The following is a 17,830-nucleotide window of genomic DNA, read 5'->3' on the forward strand; positions in this document are numbered from 1 at the left end:
ATTGCAGGCAATGAATTTGTCATGTGCTACAAGACTCTTTGCATTGTATTGCATGTATTGATATCTGATTGTCAGGGTTGGAGTCAGACGCAGGTCAGCATGAAAGACTCAGGGCTCTGTTGTCAGGGAAGTTAACTCTTTATTCAAGGAAACGGTGTACAACTCAGCAACCCTTTCCAGGAGGATTGCCAGGACTGAAGGTCCCTGCCTTCCACCTTTTCTAAGGCTCCTCGTTTCCTGGATGTTTCCCAAGCAGTCTCAGACTGTGGCTCCTCACCTCTGGCTTCTGTTCCACTCTCATTATCCTGCATGATATTGGAGACTGGGGGGAGCAGAGCTTGTTGCAGAAGGAGTGGGAGACTCCTTGGATTCTTCAGCGGCCTCTTTCACTGCCCCCTGCTTTAGTCTCAGAATCTGAACTGCTCTCTGCCACGAGCTCTTCCTGCTCACTAAACCCTGTTGCCCCAGCAGCATCCAGCCCCTCTTCTCAATCTTCTCCCTCTGATCTCTCCTCAGTGTCCCACCACCAATCCCCTGGCTCTGAGCCTTCCTCCTCGGTGGTTTCCCTTCGGGGTTCCCAGCTGGTGCCGCCCACCACTTGTCTTCATCCAGCATTGTTAACAGACCCTAATCATGTTTCACAACTACAGCAAACAGAACAAATGAATTTTGCCTTTGGAAACCCCTGCAACTTGTAATCCTGTAATATTTGGGAGCTCAGACCATAATTTTAGTTCAAAACTGTTATTAGTGGCAACCATTTTTTGGTGTGATCTATGAACTTTCTAGTTAGTTTATGCTAACTCAGCATCTATTTTAAAGTTAAAATCCAGTGTCTTCTGGATTATTTGTTTGTGTTTGTTTTTTCTTTGTTGCTGTGGATCCCTTGTCTTATTCACGGAACCAATTTCCCTGGAGTAAAAGACTGTAAAGAAGAGTGAAAGGCAGGCAGCACTATTCAAACAGAATTGTTACTATAGTTCATGGTCATTTAACGCAGAAATAAAATAGGAAATTAATATTTTACAGTGATTATTTCCTGCAAGTGAGACAGGTATAGTATCAGTAATTCTAATTCCACCAGCATGTTCTGCTTAGTACATGAACTAAACTTACGTCAGTGAAATCTCTGAATGGATTTCATTGCTAGAGAGAGTACAATTTTTGATGGAGTATGTAATGTAGAATGAAGATGCATGTTCAGAAACAGGGAAATAATAGCACCTAAACTACTCATTTGTACGTGCCATAATAGGTTAAAAGGTATAGGACCCTGGAAGGTTAAGTACAGTCAAAGGCGACTATGGGGTGTGGCGCTCATCTCGCTTTAGGCCGAGGGAGCCGACATTTGTCCACAGACAGCTTTCCGGGTCATGTGGCCAGCATGACTAAACCAATTCTGGTGCAATGGAACACCATGATGGAAGGTAGAGTGTAAGGAAATGCCATTTACCTTCCTGCTGCAGTGGTACCTATTTATCTACTTGCACTGGTGTGCTTTTGAACTGCTAGGTTGGCAGAAGCTGCGACAGAGCAACGGGAGCTCACCTTGTTGCGCGGATTCAAACTGCCAACCTTCCAATCAGCAAGTCCAAGATGCTCAGTAGTTTAGACCACAGTGCCCAAGTTAACACACCCTTAACTTAGATTTGTTTAGAGAAGAGGCTAATTTGAGGCTCAAGTTAAAAGTGAGGATAGTTTAAGTGCTCTTTCCTTACCATTTTTATTTTTGTGAATAACATGCACATTGTCTTTGATTTGTAGAGTTGATTGCCTTTGCAGTTCAGCTCTTACATTTTGCTTATATTTGGGAACCCTACTGGCTTTAAATAAGGCAGGGAGGAATTTTCATTGACATGTCTTTGGCTTGTGTTTTTTAAAACCAGGGTGTTTTTTAAAACTAATCATATTTTGTAGTAAGTGACTTGGTTGACTTCTTTTAGTACTGTAATCTGGAAGTATCAGCCTTGCAGGCACCTTGTGAGTTTATGAAATCCAAATAATGTGGGTAGGATCTGTGGTAGGATTGTTTTATCTTAATCTGTCCGCAGCAGTTTGTTTCAAATGACTTTTTGATCGCTTTCAGCTGTCTGATTCATTGAACATTTTCCTCAATCTCTTCTCCTTTATGTTACATTACAGCCTTTAACATTCCTTCCTGGAAGTAGGTTCCATTGAAATCAATGATACCCCCCCCCCAGGATAAATATGTAGGATTCAGGTATAAATTTCCAAGTCTTCTCTGAGAGAATAAAGGGAGTGATTTAAGAAAAAGAATGTGATGTGCCAAATGGTACAATGGTTTTTGTACTTGTGTGGTGAATGTACAGTGGCACCTCAGAATCCGTTCCAGAAGTCTGTTTGACTTCCAAAACGTTCAAAAACCAAGGCGTGGCTTCAGATTGGCTGCAGGAAGTTCCTGCAGCCAACCGGAAGCCGTGGAAGCTGCGTCGGACATTCGGGTTCCAAAGAACGTTCACAAACTGGAACACTCACTTCCGAGCTTGCGGTTTTCGGGAGCCAAAACATTCGACTCGCAAGGCGTTCGCGAACCAAAACAACTGTATTGAATATGTACAACCCTAGCATTATCTAAGCCTCACATATATTTACTAAAGTGGTTAGATGGAAGTGCAATCCCGTGCAACTCAGAAGTCACAATTCTATTCACCCACATACCGTTTTGTTCCTTTTAAGGAAGCAAGAGAAGTAGAATTCTTTAGCTGGAACTCTTTTTCTTGCATTAAGTGGTAGCTAAAGGAGGAAACAGGACTGGACAGCATATCAAATGAATCTTCACTGAATCAAGATTTCTCCATGCAGTAATTTCAGTCATTGCCATTAGATAATGACATGTAAAAAATTCTATTTGTTTTACAGTGTCTTTCATTGCAAAGTACACTGTACGTTCAATTTCCATGAAATACATTTTCAGTAGTGTCTTAAGTCTTCTTAATTTAGGCAGCATTCCAAAACCCACTTTTAAGCCTCTTTGAACTCAGTGGAACTTCAGAGTAGGCGTGTAGAGGGTTGTCCTGGGAACATCTTTTCTTTAAGAGGTTGATGTAAAGATCCAGAACAGGGATCTCCTTTATTTATAGTGAAGTAAATTATGTGCTGACAACTTTACTATCTAGGATAAGTCAACATTTCAGAAATAAAATTCTGAAATTAAAAACAGTGAGGCTTGATTTATGAAGCATTTGCGTTCTATTAAAAGGGCAATCCATTATGTTCTATGGGAATGTAGTATTGTAGAATAAAAATGACTCGTACTTAAAAAGGAGAACCAATAGCTTTATTTCTTGCTGGTTGAGTGACCCGGCTGCTGAAGCACTGGATTTAGCATCTTAAAACTCTGGGAGAGCATAGCTCTCCAAGTTGTTTGATAGTTAGTATCTTGGTAACCTAATTAGCACAACACGCCATACAAACGCTGTTATTCTTCTGAAATGAATACCTTGAGGATTCAGTGCAACGTTGACCAGAAAGCCTGTGAAAACAAAGATGATGCTTCTGGTTTACACATGTTTTGCTAATTGCAACCGTGTCCTTCAGAAAGATAATGGCCAAACATTCTAATGTTGGACCTGGAGGCTAAATGTGGCCCTCCAGGCATCTCTGTCTCACCCTTGGAACTCTCCCCAGGCCATGTCCCCCCATAGCACTGCTCTACACCTGCCTCAGGTGTTTTTGCCTGGTGAGAATATGTCCATCAACTGCAATAATGCCCCTAGCTTTCACGGATGGTCAAGGGGTATAGAAACATGTGGCTTATGTTGTTGGAATGTAGGCTACTGTACAAAGGTAAATATGTAGCTCCACCCACTTTTTGCCCATTGTTCCACCCACCACTGACCTGTGGGCTACGCATGAGGAAATGAAAATGTTTCTTCATGCCAATCTGTGGTTATACCAATGAATATAGTCCAGTCCAGTCCCAACAAGAGGCAATGCTGGTACATGGATGCTGGTACAGCTAACCCTTTTTACCCAACATACCCCTAGGATTTCTGCAAACTGGTTGCAGAGGTACACATGTGCAGACAGAACGATCCTGCACTTTGTGCTAATACAGCTCCCTATGCATGCCTAGAAGGAACAGGCTATGGTTGTGACAGGGGATGCGTGGAGAAGAAGCTCTGCCAGCAAGTGGCTTGGGGAAAGGAACTGGTGTTTCTGTGTAGTCTACTGAATGTTTATATGCATGTTTTGCAGATATCTGACATTAATTCCTATGTTTGGCAATATGCTTGCTTAGACCTCCTCATTTTCTGTAATTTGTCCTTGTCATTGTAACAAAAGAGTAGGCCAACATCTCGCTCGCTCTCCCTCTCTCTATGCATATATGTAAAAACAAGATGCAAATGGGTGAGAAGAGGGGTTAACTCACAGATCAGTCGGTGAAATCTTGATAAGAGAGACTAGATTTCTTCTGTTAGTGATGCAAAGCATCCACATACTTGGAGTAAGCTGTTACTGCTTTGGGGGGCAATCTAATCATATGCAAAGAACAGTGATTTCATAAATCTGAATAAGCTTTTCCTTTGTTCTAAATAAAAACATATTTTTTTTTACACTCTCTGGTTTCTTTTCATTTGCCTGATAGCCTTTCAACCTGATAGCAAGAGCATGTAATCAGACTTTTGGGTTCCCTTGACCTCAGTCTGTCCTAAGGGAATGCAAATATTTATACTCAGTTTACCAGGGAGGACTGAATATAATAGACCATTGTATTGAACTGCCCTAGCTAACCATGGTTCATTAAATGAGCTGATCAACTTACTATGTGCGGCTGCGACGAAATCTTCAAAATATAAGAAGATCCAGGTAGAATGTGTTTATGAAGAATTAGATTTGGAAATTGATGTTCCATTTAGATATATACGTCCTTAATCCTGTAACAAAAAGAGGACGTTGAACAAATTTGCCTCTAGACATACTATACATCCAAGCTTGCTTTTTGTAAAGAGATTGAACTGAAATATGATACGACAAACAGTGTGAGCTAACAATTTTAGGGGTGCAGAGCTCAAATACAGTAATGGTAGATCATCCAAAACAGAAATTGCTTGAATCTTAAGTACTCCTTACCTTTAAGCACGTCAGATGAAGTAGGCTGTTACCTTTCAAAGCCTGACAATTATTTGCCTCAGTCTATTTTATTGATTGCATGTTTATTTGTTAATTTTATATCTTATCTTTCCACCCAAAGGAACCCAGGGTGGCAAAAGCTAATTGGTATGGTAGTGGTGCACAGTATTTGCAGCCTTCTCATGTTTATTTTTAAAACTATATACGTAAGTATAAGCCAAATCACCTCGTTGTGCTTCATATTATCTTGCCCTCTGAGGTGAAGAGATTACCCCATTGGCCTTGGTGTAGCATTAATAGCTTGTTGATGTCTCTGGAACCAGAAATGCAAGCCAAAGCTACCTGTTATGGTGGGGGGAGAAATGAAGTGTGTGTGTCTGTGTGTATTTATGTGCGCAATGATCAAAAGAGAAAATACAAAAAAAGGTTAGAAATAGTTTGCATCTGATCAGCAGACCAAGCTGAGGTGAAATGCTTCTGATTCTTGTGGGAATTTATGCTGCTTTAGGCATGAGGTGGAGAGTGGAATTCTGGAAAATGAAAATCAATATTGTTCCATCATGTCAACATAAAAGCTTTAGTAGGGCTAGAATGTCTTTTTCAACCCAACGGTCATGCTGTAATTTTAGTTTAGACTGGAACATACATAAATTCTGTGAAAAGGTATGGCAAAATAGAACAGGGAAGTAAGAAGAGATGGAGAATAAAGATATTTACTGGGTTAATAAATAGTGATAACTGACCAGTTTCCACGCATATAAAAGAACAGTGTGGCTAGTTTTATATCTGATAAACAGATATTATTTTAACCACATCAGATAGGTCACTACATCCATTCATATTAAAACAATCTGCTTTAAAAATATGTTGAAAATAAACAGATGATAATGAGTGTAACATGCTAAATGTGTTATTTTGTTTTTTGCCAACAGTTGGCACTGGAAGATGTAAGTATCCGTGTTGGATTTTTATTGACAAATTGCTAAATTGTCTAAACGTTTTCGAATAAGGTTTATCATGGTATAAGAATGAATGTTACATACAATGTCATTGGGTGGTATCTCACTTCAGACACATTGATTTCAGTGCATATACTCTGAATATTACATAGTAGGACACTTGCCATAATATATAATAGCTTTGATCCACGTATACGTTTGTAGTCTACTTCCTACTCCTGTGCAGCAACAGAGACTTTGCATGTACAACCCCAGTAAAGCTGTTGGTAAAAGTAGTGATTACTGGTTTGACAAGGGTGGAGGGACTGAATTCAGCCTGCTTTTTCCCCTCCCATCCTCTGAAAAAATTGATCTCTGGTGGTATTGTGGCTAAACAGCTGCAGATGGTTATAGAAGCAATTTTGTTGTAGGTTATCACTTTGTTGTGAATTTAGCAGTAGATCTGATTACCTATTTAGGATTGCCAAGGCCTCTGAGGCTCAGACCCTAAGACAGAGAGAGTGGAGCCTGGGCACTCAAGAGTAGTACCTCTTGGCACACAAAACAGAAGCCTATATGCATCTTTTAGGTATATCTCACGCCTTATTCTTTGTGTGATCTCTAGTGGATTTTTATTGTCATCTTCCCAACATGTTATCAAAATATATTTAATACACATGCAATGGTGTTTGTTTCTAAATTGCTCCATTCCACAGAAATAGAGGGAGAAATACTAGAGCAAGAAGAATATTCTTGGAATGGGGTGGTTTAAAATCAGACTGGAGGGGAAGGCGGGGGACTAGATTGCCCAGTGGGCCCTGAGTCCTCAACTCAAGATCTAACTTCTTTCCCTGATGAACCTGAGAAGGAGGCTGTTATATATTCAGTGGTCTGTGTTTGCCTGAGTTTGAGTCTGGACTAAGGATTCTGAGTCCCTGTGTTCTGATTTGATACATGATATCCAGTCACAGAACAGTTCAGGATTTGGGCCTCTGTCATTGGCCCTTAAACTATGACTTATGATTCGCAGCTTGGAAGTTTAGACAGCCAATCATGTTGAGAGTGGGAGTGGTCCAGGCCTCCAGAAATGTATACAGTGGTACCTTGGGTTACATATGCTTCAGGTCACATACGCTTCAGGTTACAGACTCCGCTAACCCAGAAATATTACCTCGGGTTAAGAACTTTGCTTCAGGATGAGAACAGAAATCGTGCTCCGGCGGCACGGCAGCAGCGGGAGGCCCCATTAGCTATAGTGGTCCTTCAGGTTAGGAACAGTTTCAGGTTAAGAACGGACCTCTGGAACGAATTAAGTTCTTAACCCGAGGTACCACTGTACAGTATAAGCAGTTGCTTTGCCCCTGTTGTCCAGTTCTGTAGTTCAATAAAGGTTCTTGCTGTTATCACTGTGTCTTGCCAAACAAAACTTTGAGGTAGAACATGATGTCTAGATGAAACCCTCCACCCCTATTCTCCCCCTCTCATAGGTAGTGAGCATGCTTAGATCTCATTGGGGTTTTGTATGCTCTCTTAGGTTTTCTTTTCTATTTAAAAAGGGTGTTCTTTTTCTACTGTAAACTTTAGGGTTCACCATGAGCATGGTGATAACTCCTTCTTGTTCCTCAGTGGTTCCATTTTGGCTGCAATTCTCACCAACTGAACTTGCTATTTGGAGGAGTGATGAACCACCCTCCTACATATCCAAGTGCCCAGAGTGATGTAGGAAAAAAATCTACTTTTACTAGTTAGAAAACATTTAAGAAAAGATTCTTCCATTCTCTAGGAACTTGGAATTTACTTTACAGTACTAATATTCTGTGGGGGTGTGATCCTTAGTAAGTATGGTTAGAGTTGCAAGCTTCAGTAAGTTTAGGCTGGAACATACTTTTGTAAAACATGCATAGGATCATCATATTAATCATGATATTAATGATATTAATCAAGTGTTTCAGTGACCAATAGGAAGAGACTTGTTTCAACTGGCAAGGGCAAATTTTAATTTGTGATACTGAAAATAAAGCACACACATATATATTGACCCTCCATGTCAATTGTAATATGGAATGAAAAAGAAGTAAGTGAGGATGACTCTACAGACACTGAATGATATTGACAATGTCTGCATTAACAACATGATCCTGTCTACTTAGAAATAAGTCCTCTTGATTCAGTGTGACTTGTCCAGGTAAAGGGATATGACAGATGGAGAAGCTTCAGCTCACAGGTTAATCTTGGCCTGTTGGGGGAGTCCAGTATGGTCCGCAAGCCCATTTTTCCAAAATCATGCCCACTTGTCAGCTAATGTCACTGAGTGATGTCAGCTGCTGGGCAGTGTTTTTCCTCAATCCTGCTGGGATCTGCTTCACACGCTAGTGAAATGGCTCCCTAACAAGAGCAGGACTGAAGTCTTTTCTCATCAGCTGATGAGCAGAGAGATCAATTTCGGCATGCCGCTTTGCCAGCACATTACCTATAGGAAATGCACGGGCAGAACAGAACCCCTCCTCCCATCCCATGGCGCAGGACAGGTGGGCAGGGCCCCCCACCTAGCATTCACCTTGAGTCATCATGTGGTCACTCTGCCCACCTGTCAGTTGGCTCAAGGGGTGTGGGAGCATAAAGGTTCCCTGCTCCCGATTGCCGCCTAAATTGTAAATTATTTTGCATGCCCTTCAGTATTTCGAAAGGTTGCCTTTACTGAAGCTTTGGTAATTTGAAAATGTGTTTTTGAGGCATCAGATCAAGGCCTGCATTTTAAAATGAGCTTAAAAAATATATTTGCAAATGTTTGTATGTCTCATGCCAGGCATAAAGCAGCTGGCTAAGTACTTTGGCAGATGTTTATCTCCTTGAACAGCCCCCCCCCCGATTTATAACAGGAGACACGTTTCTTAAAGTTGTAAAAGGAAATTACAGGCTGGGAGCAAAAGGTCATATTGACCATACAAATTACAGAATACAATCAAGCTGCAAAAACACAATTAAGAGTTGGTAAATAGTAAAATTTATTGTTTAACAGAAAATAATCCCATGTGCCTCCCATCAGACTCGAGCCACATCTTCCTAAGGTTAAAGGGCAAGAGCTAATAGAAACAGCAGCTGGCTTGAAAGGGGGGGTGTAAATTTAAGGGGTTGCTTTTGGAAACTGTTTTTACTAAGTTCCTCTCCGTCTAAAAATCTATCTATGTTATGTATGAAATATATTGGCTTAAATGTAATTATGGAAAGGATTTAGAAAGTAAGAAATGTTAGATTCTTATGTTAGATTCTTATTTCATTGATGGTGTGTGAGAAGGTGAACCCAAGATCTCTGTTTAAGATAAAAATTAAAACCATTAGCCATCTGTTTTGGAGTGAATAGGGCAATAGGGCAAAGATGATCTGATAATTAAGGTGCCTTGTCGAGGCAAATGTAAGATATATGGCTACTTGTCTGCCATTTATGGATAGAAGGAAATATAGCTCTTTGTCTCCCATAAAAGGTAATAGGAAATGGGTGTATCTTTTATGATTGGTTCTAGCAAACAGCCAATAGGAATTTCAACCAGGCTGATTGGACAGAGGCAGCCAAAGGAGGAGCAAGGGGGCTGGGCTGAGGAAATATAAGTGCTGGCCATCAGGGCTGGAGTGGGCAGAGCTTTGGTATCCATATACCACTGTGTCTCTCATTTATTTGTCTGACAAATAAATTATTATTTTAATTTCTCTATTGCTGCGTTGAATATTTCATTCCAGCTAAGCGTTAACCACAAGCAGGGTGCTACATTTTATTTTTAATTGTTTAATTTACTGATCAGTAAAAAGGCAGGTGATTCTAAAAGTTATTTAAGTAGTTGGCAGCTCTAAAAGTGGCGTGTCAAGCAAAGTTATGTCTTTTGTTCAGTGGCTCCCTTACCATTTTTGCTGACGTCTCCTGTTCCACCAACATACCAAGTTCAGGAGACGGTGGTAACTCATCACTTTTGGCCTGCACTGCACTTAATGCAGCAAACCAAGGTCAACTCAGAGCACAAGCTTCCCATCTCTTTATTGTCGCTACTGTTTTCATTCAGATAAACTGGTGCAGTCTTCTTGTGCTGTAGGGAAAGTGAGACAGTTTTATTTTCTAAAATTAATTTCCTTGCTATTAGACCTAACTTATACTTTCGTGGTAGAATGGAGACAAGTCAAATGTTTGCCCCTTTCCTGCATACATGCACTCATAGTGGTTTACAACTAATCACCTTTTGCGGGTAAGTATGTGATTCCCAGTCAATCACTTTCCTGCACTCCTCCCAATGGAAGATTATTTGGACTATTAGAATTGACATTAGTTACATGGCTCCAGGCCTTTGCTTATCAAGGTAACTGGGAACGTGGTGGAAGGGAATTTAGGAAGTGGAAGGGAGGATCAGTGATGAGAAGGAAGCATACTTAACCCCCACCCCCTTCTACCCAACTATCCATAGCAAAATCCTTCCTCCCTGAGACAATTCCTTCTTGGCTTAGCTTTCAAATTCAGACCCTGGAGGGCAACATTAGTAATAGAAAATTGATGGATAGGATTAAAGGATGTGGGGGTCAAACCTCCTTTCCCTTCTGCTGATTTCTCCCTGCAAATGCTGCCCATACAGTGGTACCTCGGGTTACAGATGCTTCAGGTTACAGACACTTCAGGTTACAGACTCTGCTAATCCAGAAAAGTACCTTGGGTTAAGAACTTTGCTTCAGGATGAGAACAGAAATCACGTGGCGGTGGCACGGCAGCAGTGGGAGGCCCTATTAGCTAAAGTGGTATCTCAGGTTTCAGGTTAAGAACAGTTTCAGGTTAAGAATGGACCTCCAGAACGAATTAAGTTCTTAACCCGAGGTACCACTGTATTAGCATTATGAAGGAAATACTGAGTTGGGCACTCAACGTTTCTCACATAATTTCTGGTTTAGATCTCCTGACAGATCCTTAACATGTGTGTCACCTGCTGTGAGGATCTCCTGATCACAGCCAGTCCGCTTAAAGCAATCTAGGAACCAAGAGTCCTGTTTCTTAAATTAAATTACTACATTTAAATCCCATTGATTTGCAAGCTGTTGTGTTGAAGTTTGAGCCTGTGCAGCTGAGGTAAATAGAGCCTGTCCAACTGAGTCTATCCAGCTGAGTAACTTTGGATTATTGATATCATTTGAAGCATGCTAAGGATCTGTCTACTAAGCAGGCGATTAAAGGCTGCGGTGATGTGAGATCCTTAACATAATTACAGATTCCACGTTGGTTAATATATTACTTTGTGGTTCCTGAGGGGATCGTATTCCAGACAATGCTGTATTGTGGTGATTTGTAAATAAATATATGAGCAGCTGAACTCTAAACCTGAAACTGGAACTTAGGGCGTGTGTGCAATGGAGCCTCCAGTTCAGTATATTACCACACAGGTAGAATTGTGGGAGGCAATGCCACTGGACCATGGTCTTCAAGTGTTAAACCTTTAAAAAACTATATTTACTGTGCAACCTGAAACGATGGCAGTTTGCAGATCATTGGACATCAGCATGGAGGTCATATGACTAGTGAGCTTGCCATAGTTCATCTGAGAAACACCATTCACTGATCAGCTATCATAGCTCATGGCCAAAATATCACATTACACAGTTATATCATTCCCCGCATACCATTTTTTAAAAGGAAAAACAATCAAAAGAAGCTGGATTCTTGAGGACAGGTGGGGAGAAGGGGCTGTTTGACCATTTGCCTGCCATCCATTTTTCTGCTCAAAATCTCCTCCATTGCAATTCCACTCATGGGTGGGAGAAGAAACTGGTTCCAGTGTTTTCCAACCCTGTGGGAAAAAGGAGCAAAGAGTGAGCAATTTGGAACAGGGTCAGCAGCCCAGCAGGGTCAAGCCTCTTTATTCCCCTGCCCTACTGATCCTCCAAGCCTCCACCCCCATTGTTCAGGCCGGACACTGAGGTCCAGCTCCAATGGCCTTCTGGCAGTTTCCTCACTGCAAGAAGTGAGGTTACAGTGAACCAGGCAGAGGGCCTTCTTGGTAGTGGCGTCTGCCCTGTGTAACACCATCCCATCAGATGTCAAGAAAATCTACAACTATATGACTTTTAGAAGACATCTGAAGGCAGCCTTGTATCGGGATATTTTTAAGGGCCAATGTTTTACCATTTTTTATGTGTTGTAAGCCGCCCAGAGTGGCTGGGGAAACCCAGCCAGATGGGCGGGGTATAAATAATAAAATTATTACAGTGGTACCTCAGGTTACATACGCTTCAGGTTACATACGCTTCAGGTTACAGACTCCGCTAACTCAGAAATAGTACTTCGGATTAAGAACCTTGCTTCAGGATGAGAACAGAAATCGTGCTCCGGCGGCGCAGCAGCAGCAGGAGGCCCCATTAGCTAAAGTGGTGCTTCAGGTTAAGAACAGTTTCAGGTTAAGAACGGACCTCCGGAACGAATTAAGTACTTAACCCGAGGTACCACTGTATTATTATTCAAGTCTGCAGTCTTTTGTTTGTGCTTTTCCTGAAAACAAAAATGTTCAGGAAAAGAGTAATCCAACCACAAGTGTTTTACAGGCTGTCCCTCAGTTGATTGTTTTGCCTGTGAATAATTCAACCATTAGTGGGGCAGAAGAGCGCATTCTGCATCCCCACACTGAACTCAAAGCACTTCCTTTCCTCTTCTGAAATGGCACAGGAGAAATTCCCATGTGCTTATCAGAGTAGGCATCAGATCTCCCAGCCTTAATAAAATGCAAACAGTATGTAGCTACAGGCAGTGCAGGAGGCCTAAATATGTGAATCTGTCTGTCTCTACGAGAAAACACATACAAGATGCAGGCTTAGGGAACTTACTGCAGTATCTGCTATAAGCAAACATATATTTGGTATTTGGTATAATCAGATGGACCAAATGGAGCAAACAGCACCCAGACCTAGTGGTGGGAGGAAAAAATCCTTAAATAAGAGACACGGGGGAATGATTAATGGACTTCAATGTCTGTACACTAATGCACAAAGCATGGGAAATAAACAAGATGAGCTTGAGCTCTTGGTACAGCAAACTAAATATGACATAATAGGCATCACTGAAACCTGGTGGGATAAGTCCCACGATTGGAATGTAATAATGGAGGGATACAATCTATTTCAGAGAAACAGACCAGACAAGAAAGGAGGAGGAGTGGCGTTATATGTCAGGGATGTGTATACCTGTGAAGAGATCCAAGATTTAGAACCTCAAAGCTAAAGTGAGAGCATTTGGGTCAAAAATAAGGGAGAAAAGAATAACAGTGACCTCATTGTGGGAGTTTACTATAGATCCCCAAGCCAAACGGAGGACATAGATGATGCCTTCCTGGAACAGATGGCCAAGCATGCAAAAGGAAGGGAGATAGTAGTAATGGGGGACTTCAATTACCCGGATATTTGTTGGATGTCAAACTCAGCCAAGAGCATAAGGTCAAACAGATTCCTCACTGGCCTTGCAGACAACTTCATTGTCCAGAAAGTGGGAGAAGCAACAAGAGGAACAGCCATTTTAGATCTGGTCCTAACCAGTGTTGATGACCTGGTTAATGGGGTAGAAGTGGAAGGATCATTAGGCACGAGTGATCATGCTCTTCTGAAGTTTACTATACAGCGGAAAGGAGCAGCCAAGCATACTAGGACTCAATTTCTTGACTTTAAGAGAGCCGACTTCATAAAACTTAGGGAAGTGCTGGGTGAGATCCCATGGACAGTAATACTAAAAGGAAAGGGAGTTCATGATGGCTGGGAGTTTGTTAAGAGGGAGATAGTAAAAGCACAACGTCAGGCAATACCAATGAGACGGAAACATGGAAGGTGCCTAAAGAAGCCAGGGTGGCTATCTAAATAACTTTTAACTGAGTTAAGATTAAAAAAGGATGTGTACAAAAAATGGAAAAGGGAGTAACCACCAAAGAGGAATTCAAACAAATAGCCAGCACGTGTAGACACAAAGTCAGAAAAGCTAAAGCACAGAATGAACTCAGGCTTGCTAGAGGTTAAAAGCAACAAAAAAGGCTTTTATGGGTATGTTCGTAGAAAAAGGAAGAACAAAGAAACAGTGGGGTCACTCAGAGGAGAAGATGGTGAAATGCAAACAGGGAACACAGAAAGGACTGAACTCCTCAATGCCTTCTTTGCCTCAGTCTTCTCCGATAAAGAAAACAATGCCCGACCTGAAGAATTTGGAACAAATGATTCAGCAGAGGAAACACAGCCCAGAATAACTAAGGAGATAGTACAAGAATACTTGGCTAGTTTAGATGTATTCAAGTCTCCAGGGCCAGATGAACTGCATCCAAGAGTATTAAAAGAACTGGCAGATGTGATCTCAGAACCACTGGCAGTCATCTTTGAGAATTCCTGGAGAACAGGCGAAGTCCCGGCAGACTGGAGGAGGGCAAATGTTGTCCCTATTTTCAAAAAGGGGAAAAGAGAGGACCCAAATAATTACCGCCCAGTCAGTCTGACATCAATACCAGGGAAGATTCTGGAGCAGATCATTAAGCAAACAGTCTGTGAGCACCTAGAAAGGAATGCTGTGATCACCAATAGTCAGCATGGATTTCTGAATAATAAGTCATGTCAGACTAACCTGATCTCGTTTTTTGACAGAATTACAAGCCTGGTAGATGAAGGGAACACAGTGGATGTAGCCTACCTTGATTTCAGCAAGGCATTTGACAAGGTGCCTCATATTCTTGTAAAGAAGCTGGTAAAATGTGGTCTTGACTATGCTACCACTCAGTGGATTTGTAACTGGCTGACTGACCGAACCCAAAGGGTGCTCATCAATGGTTCCTCTTCATCCTGGAGAAGAGTGACTAGTGGGGTGCCACAGGGTTCTGTCTTGGGCCCGGTCTTATTCAACATCTTTATCAACGACTTGGATGATGGACTCAAGGGCATCCTGATCAAATTTGCAGATGACACCAAACTGGGAGGGGTGGCTAACACCCCAGAGGACAGGATCACACTTCAAAACGACCTTGACAGATTAGAGAACTGGGCCAAAACAAACAAGATGAATTTTAACAGGGAGAAATGTAAAGTATTGCACTTGGGCAAAAAAAATGAGAGGCACAAATACAAGATGGGTGACACCTGGCTTGAGAGCAGTACATGTGAAAAGGATCTAGGAGTCTTGGCTGACCACAAACTTGACATGAGCCAACAGTGTGACGCGGCAGCTAAAAAAGCCAATGCAATTCTGGGCTGCATCAATAGGAGTATAGCATCTAGATCAAGGGAAGTAATAGTGCCACTGTATTCTGCTCTGGTCAGACCTCACCTGGAGTACTGTGTCCAGTTCTGGGCACCACAGTTCAAGAAGGACACTGACAAACTGGAACGTGTCCAGAGGAGGGCAACCAAAATGGTCAAAGGCCTGGAAACGATGCCTTATGAGGAACGGCTAAGGGAGCTGGGCATGTTTAGCCTGGAGAAGAGGAGGTTAAGGGGTGATATGATAGCCATGTTCAAATATATAAAAGGATGTCACATAGAGGAGGGAGAAAGGTTGTTTTCTGCTGCTCCAGAGAAGCGGACACGGAGCAATGGATCCAAACTACAAGAAAGAAGATTCCACCTAAACATTAGGAAGAACTTCCTGACAGTAAGAGCTGTTCGACAGAGTGGAATTTGCTGCCAAGGAGTGTGGTGGAGTCTCCTTCTTTGGAGGTCTTTAAGCAGAGGCTTGACAACCATATGTCAGGAGTGCTCTGATGGTGTTTCCTGCTTGGCAGGGGGTTGGACTCGATGGCCCTTGTGGTCTCTTCCAACTCTATGATTCTATGAAATCTGTGAAAACAAAGCTCTTTTTGTAACCAAAATGACAAATGTCTAAGCAAATGTTTACGTAATCAGGAAAGCTGCAGAGTTAGCTGAATATTGTTTTCATTAGGGTTAATCAATGGCTCTTTTCAGATGAACCGATGAATGCTGTCCTTGCTCCTGAACCGATTTATCCATCTGATTTTCTAAACAAAGCCTATGAGAGTATAACTTGTATGGCTTTGATAAAAAAGATCCAATGAATGAACTGAGACTGGGAATGGGGTCAGTTGCTGTGAGCTCTTCCTTCCCTCTAACGTGTTCACTGGTTGTATGAAAAGGGATAATCATAGTGTATATGAACTTTTGTTTAAAGTTTTGTTTTTAAGAAAATAGATTTTTCTGAGAGAAGTTCGTTGCTTTACTCTTACACTTGAAAATATGTATGGGCATATTTCACCCCTACTCTCTTTAATTCTCAGAAAATTGATTTTTTTACCTGATCGCAGTGTAAACTCCAGAATCATGGAATGAGCTCATATCCAACTAATGCCTACTCTGAGTTGTTGTTGTTTAGTCGTGTCTGACTCTTCGTGACCCCCTGGACCAGAGCACGCCAGGCACTCCTGTCTTCCCTTGCCTCCCGCAGTTTGGTCGAACTCATGCTGGTAGCTTCGAGAACACTGTCCAACCATCTCATCCTCTGTCATCCCCTTCTCCTTGTGCCCTCCATCTTTCCCAACATCAGGGTTTTTTTCCAGGGAGTCTTCTCTTCTCAAGAGGTGGCCAGAGTATTGGAGCCTCAGCTTCAGGATCTGTCCTTCCACTCAGGGCTGACTTCCTTCAGAATGGAGAGGTTTGATCTTCTTGCAGTCCATGGGACTCTCAGGAGTCTTCTCCAACACCATAATTCAAAAGCATCAATTCTTTGGCGATCAGCCTTCTTTATGGTCTAGCTCTCACTTCCATACATCACTACTGGGAAAACCATAGCTTTAACTATACAGACCTTTGTTGGCAAGGTGATGTCTCTGCTCTACTCTGAGTAAACCAACTGAAATCAGTGGACTTATTTGTGTCTCTTGATTTCAGTAGGCCCTGATTTTTTTTTAAATGGTAATGTGCTCGTTTTTCCTGTTGTTTGATAGTTGTGTTTCAGGGGTGGGTTTTTTTGTCTGTATAATGATGTGCATTCCATTGTAACACACTTAACAAATCGGCATAACTTTGTAATTATTCTCAAAAGAAAAAATAACATGCCTTGGTCACACCATGCACTCCCAAATGATTGGCTTATTTTAGAATGGAACTGTTTTGTTTTCCAGACGCACCAAAGGAGTGCAAAAATACTAATGACTCTTTGATTAGAGGCTCATTTAAAACTCAGATTGCTGCAACATCTATATTTGGAAGATATACACCACTTCACATATTTTTTATGACCTCCCCACATCATTGCGAGGGTGGATCATTTCCACAAGGACTCAAGAAGGAAACGTACTCTATAGCATAGTATCCTGTCAAGAAGCTTTGATAGGTTTCATCAGCTTGAGGAAACTAATTAATTGCACACTTCTGGGAATCTTTTCAATGGCTTGTTCTTTATGATTAGTGAGTCTTTCTTTAGCTCTGCAATGTTAGAAGGCAATCATCCTCTGAAGTCACATACAAAACACCATCTAGAAAAAGATTTGATTTCCCACTGGTTAGATGTGCCAGGCTGCCCCATTAGCAGTCCAAATTCTGTAATAGTTTGCCTGAAACTTTTACTGGGGTAAGTGCGTAGTTCTGAGTGTATTTTAACTGCAGGTGTAGCTTATTGGGTGTCAGTATGAGAGTTGAGTGCAAGGATATGTCATCCTGGAAGTTTTGAAAGGGCTCAGAAGTGCATTTGAATACTGTATATGTGTAGAAGCACTGATGCTGTGTGGGTTTCTTTTCTGAAGGGTGGGATATAAATTGAAATAATAGTTAATAAATCATCATTGGAATCCATTACTGTCTAGAGA

The 17,830-nt window shown here is 41.6% G+C and overlaps 2 protein-coding genes across 6 annotated transcripts in view; one reads left to right on the forward strand and one right to left on the reverse strand.

Annotated features, from left to right (window-relative positions):
- Positions 1–17,830, reverse strand: part of NRSN1 (neurensin 1) — a 133,320-nt gene that overhangs the window by 65,781 nt on the left and 49,709 nt on the right. The window lies entirely within an intron of this gene.
- DCDC2 (doublecortin domain containing 2) overlaps positions 1–17,830 on the forward strand; it is a 49,832-nt gene that overhangs the window by 7,882 nt on the left and 24,120 nt on the right. For 4 of the 5 annotated variants that reach the window (XM_081014235.1, XM_081014238.1, XM_081014234.1 and 1 more), the window contains exon 4: positions 6,027–6,041. The exons of the other annotated variant lie outside the window; for it this stretch is intronic. In XM_081014235.1, coding sequence (XP_080870361.1) covers positions 6,027–6,041 — 15 coding nt within the window. The remainder of the gene's footprint in view (positions 1–6,026; positions 6,042–17,830) is intronic. 5 annotated transcript variants of the gene reach the window in all.

Source organism: Podarcis pityusensis (assembly GCF_964106645.2).
Source record: "Podarcis pityusensis genome assembly, chromosome: 7".
Classification (NCBI taxonomy): Eukaryota; Metazoa; Chordata; class Lepidosauria; order Squamata; family Lacertidae; genus Podarcis; species Podarcis pityusensis.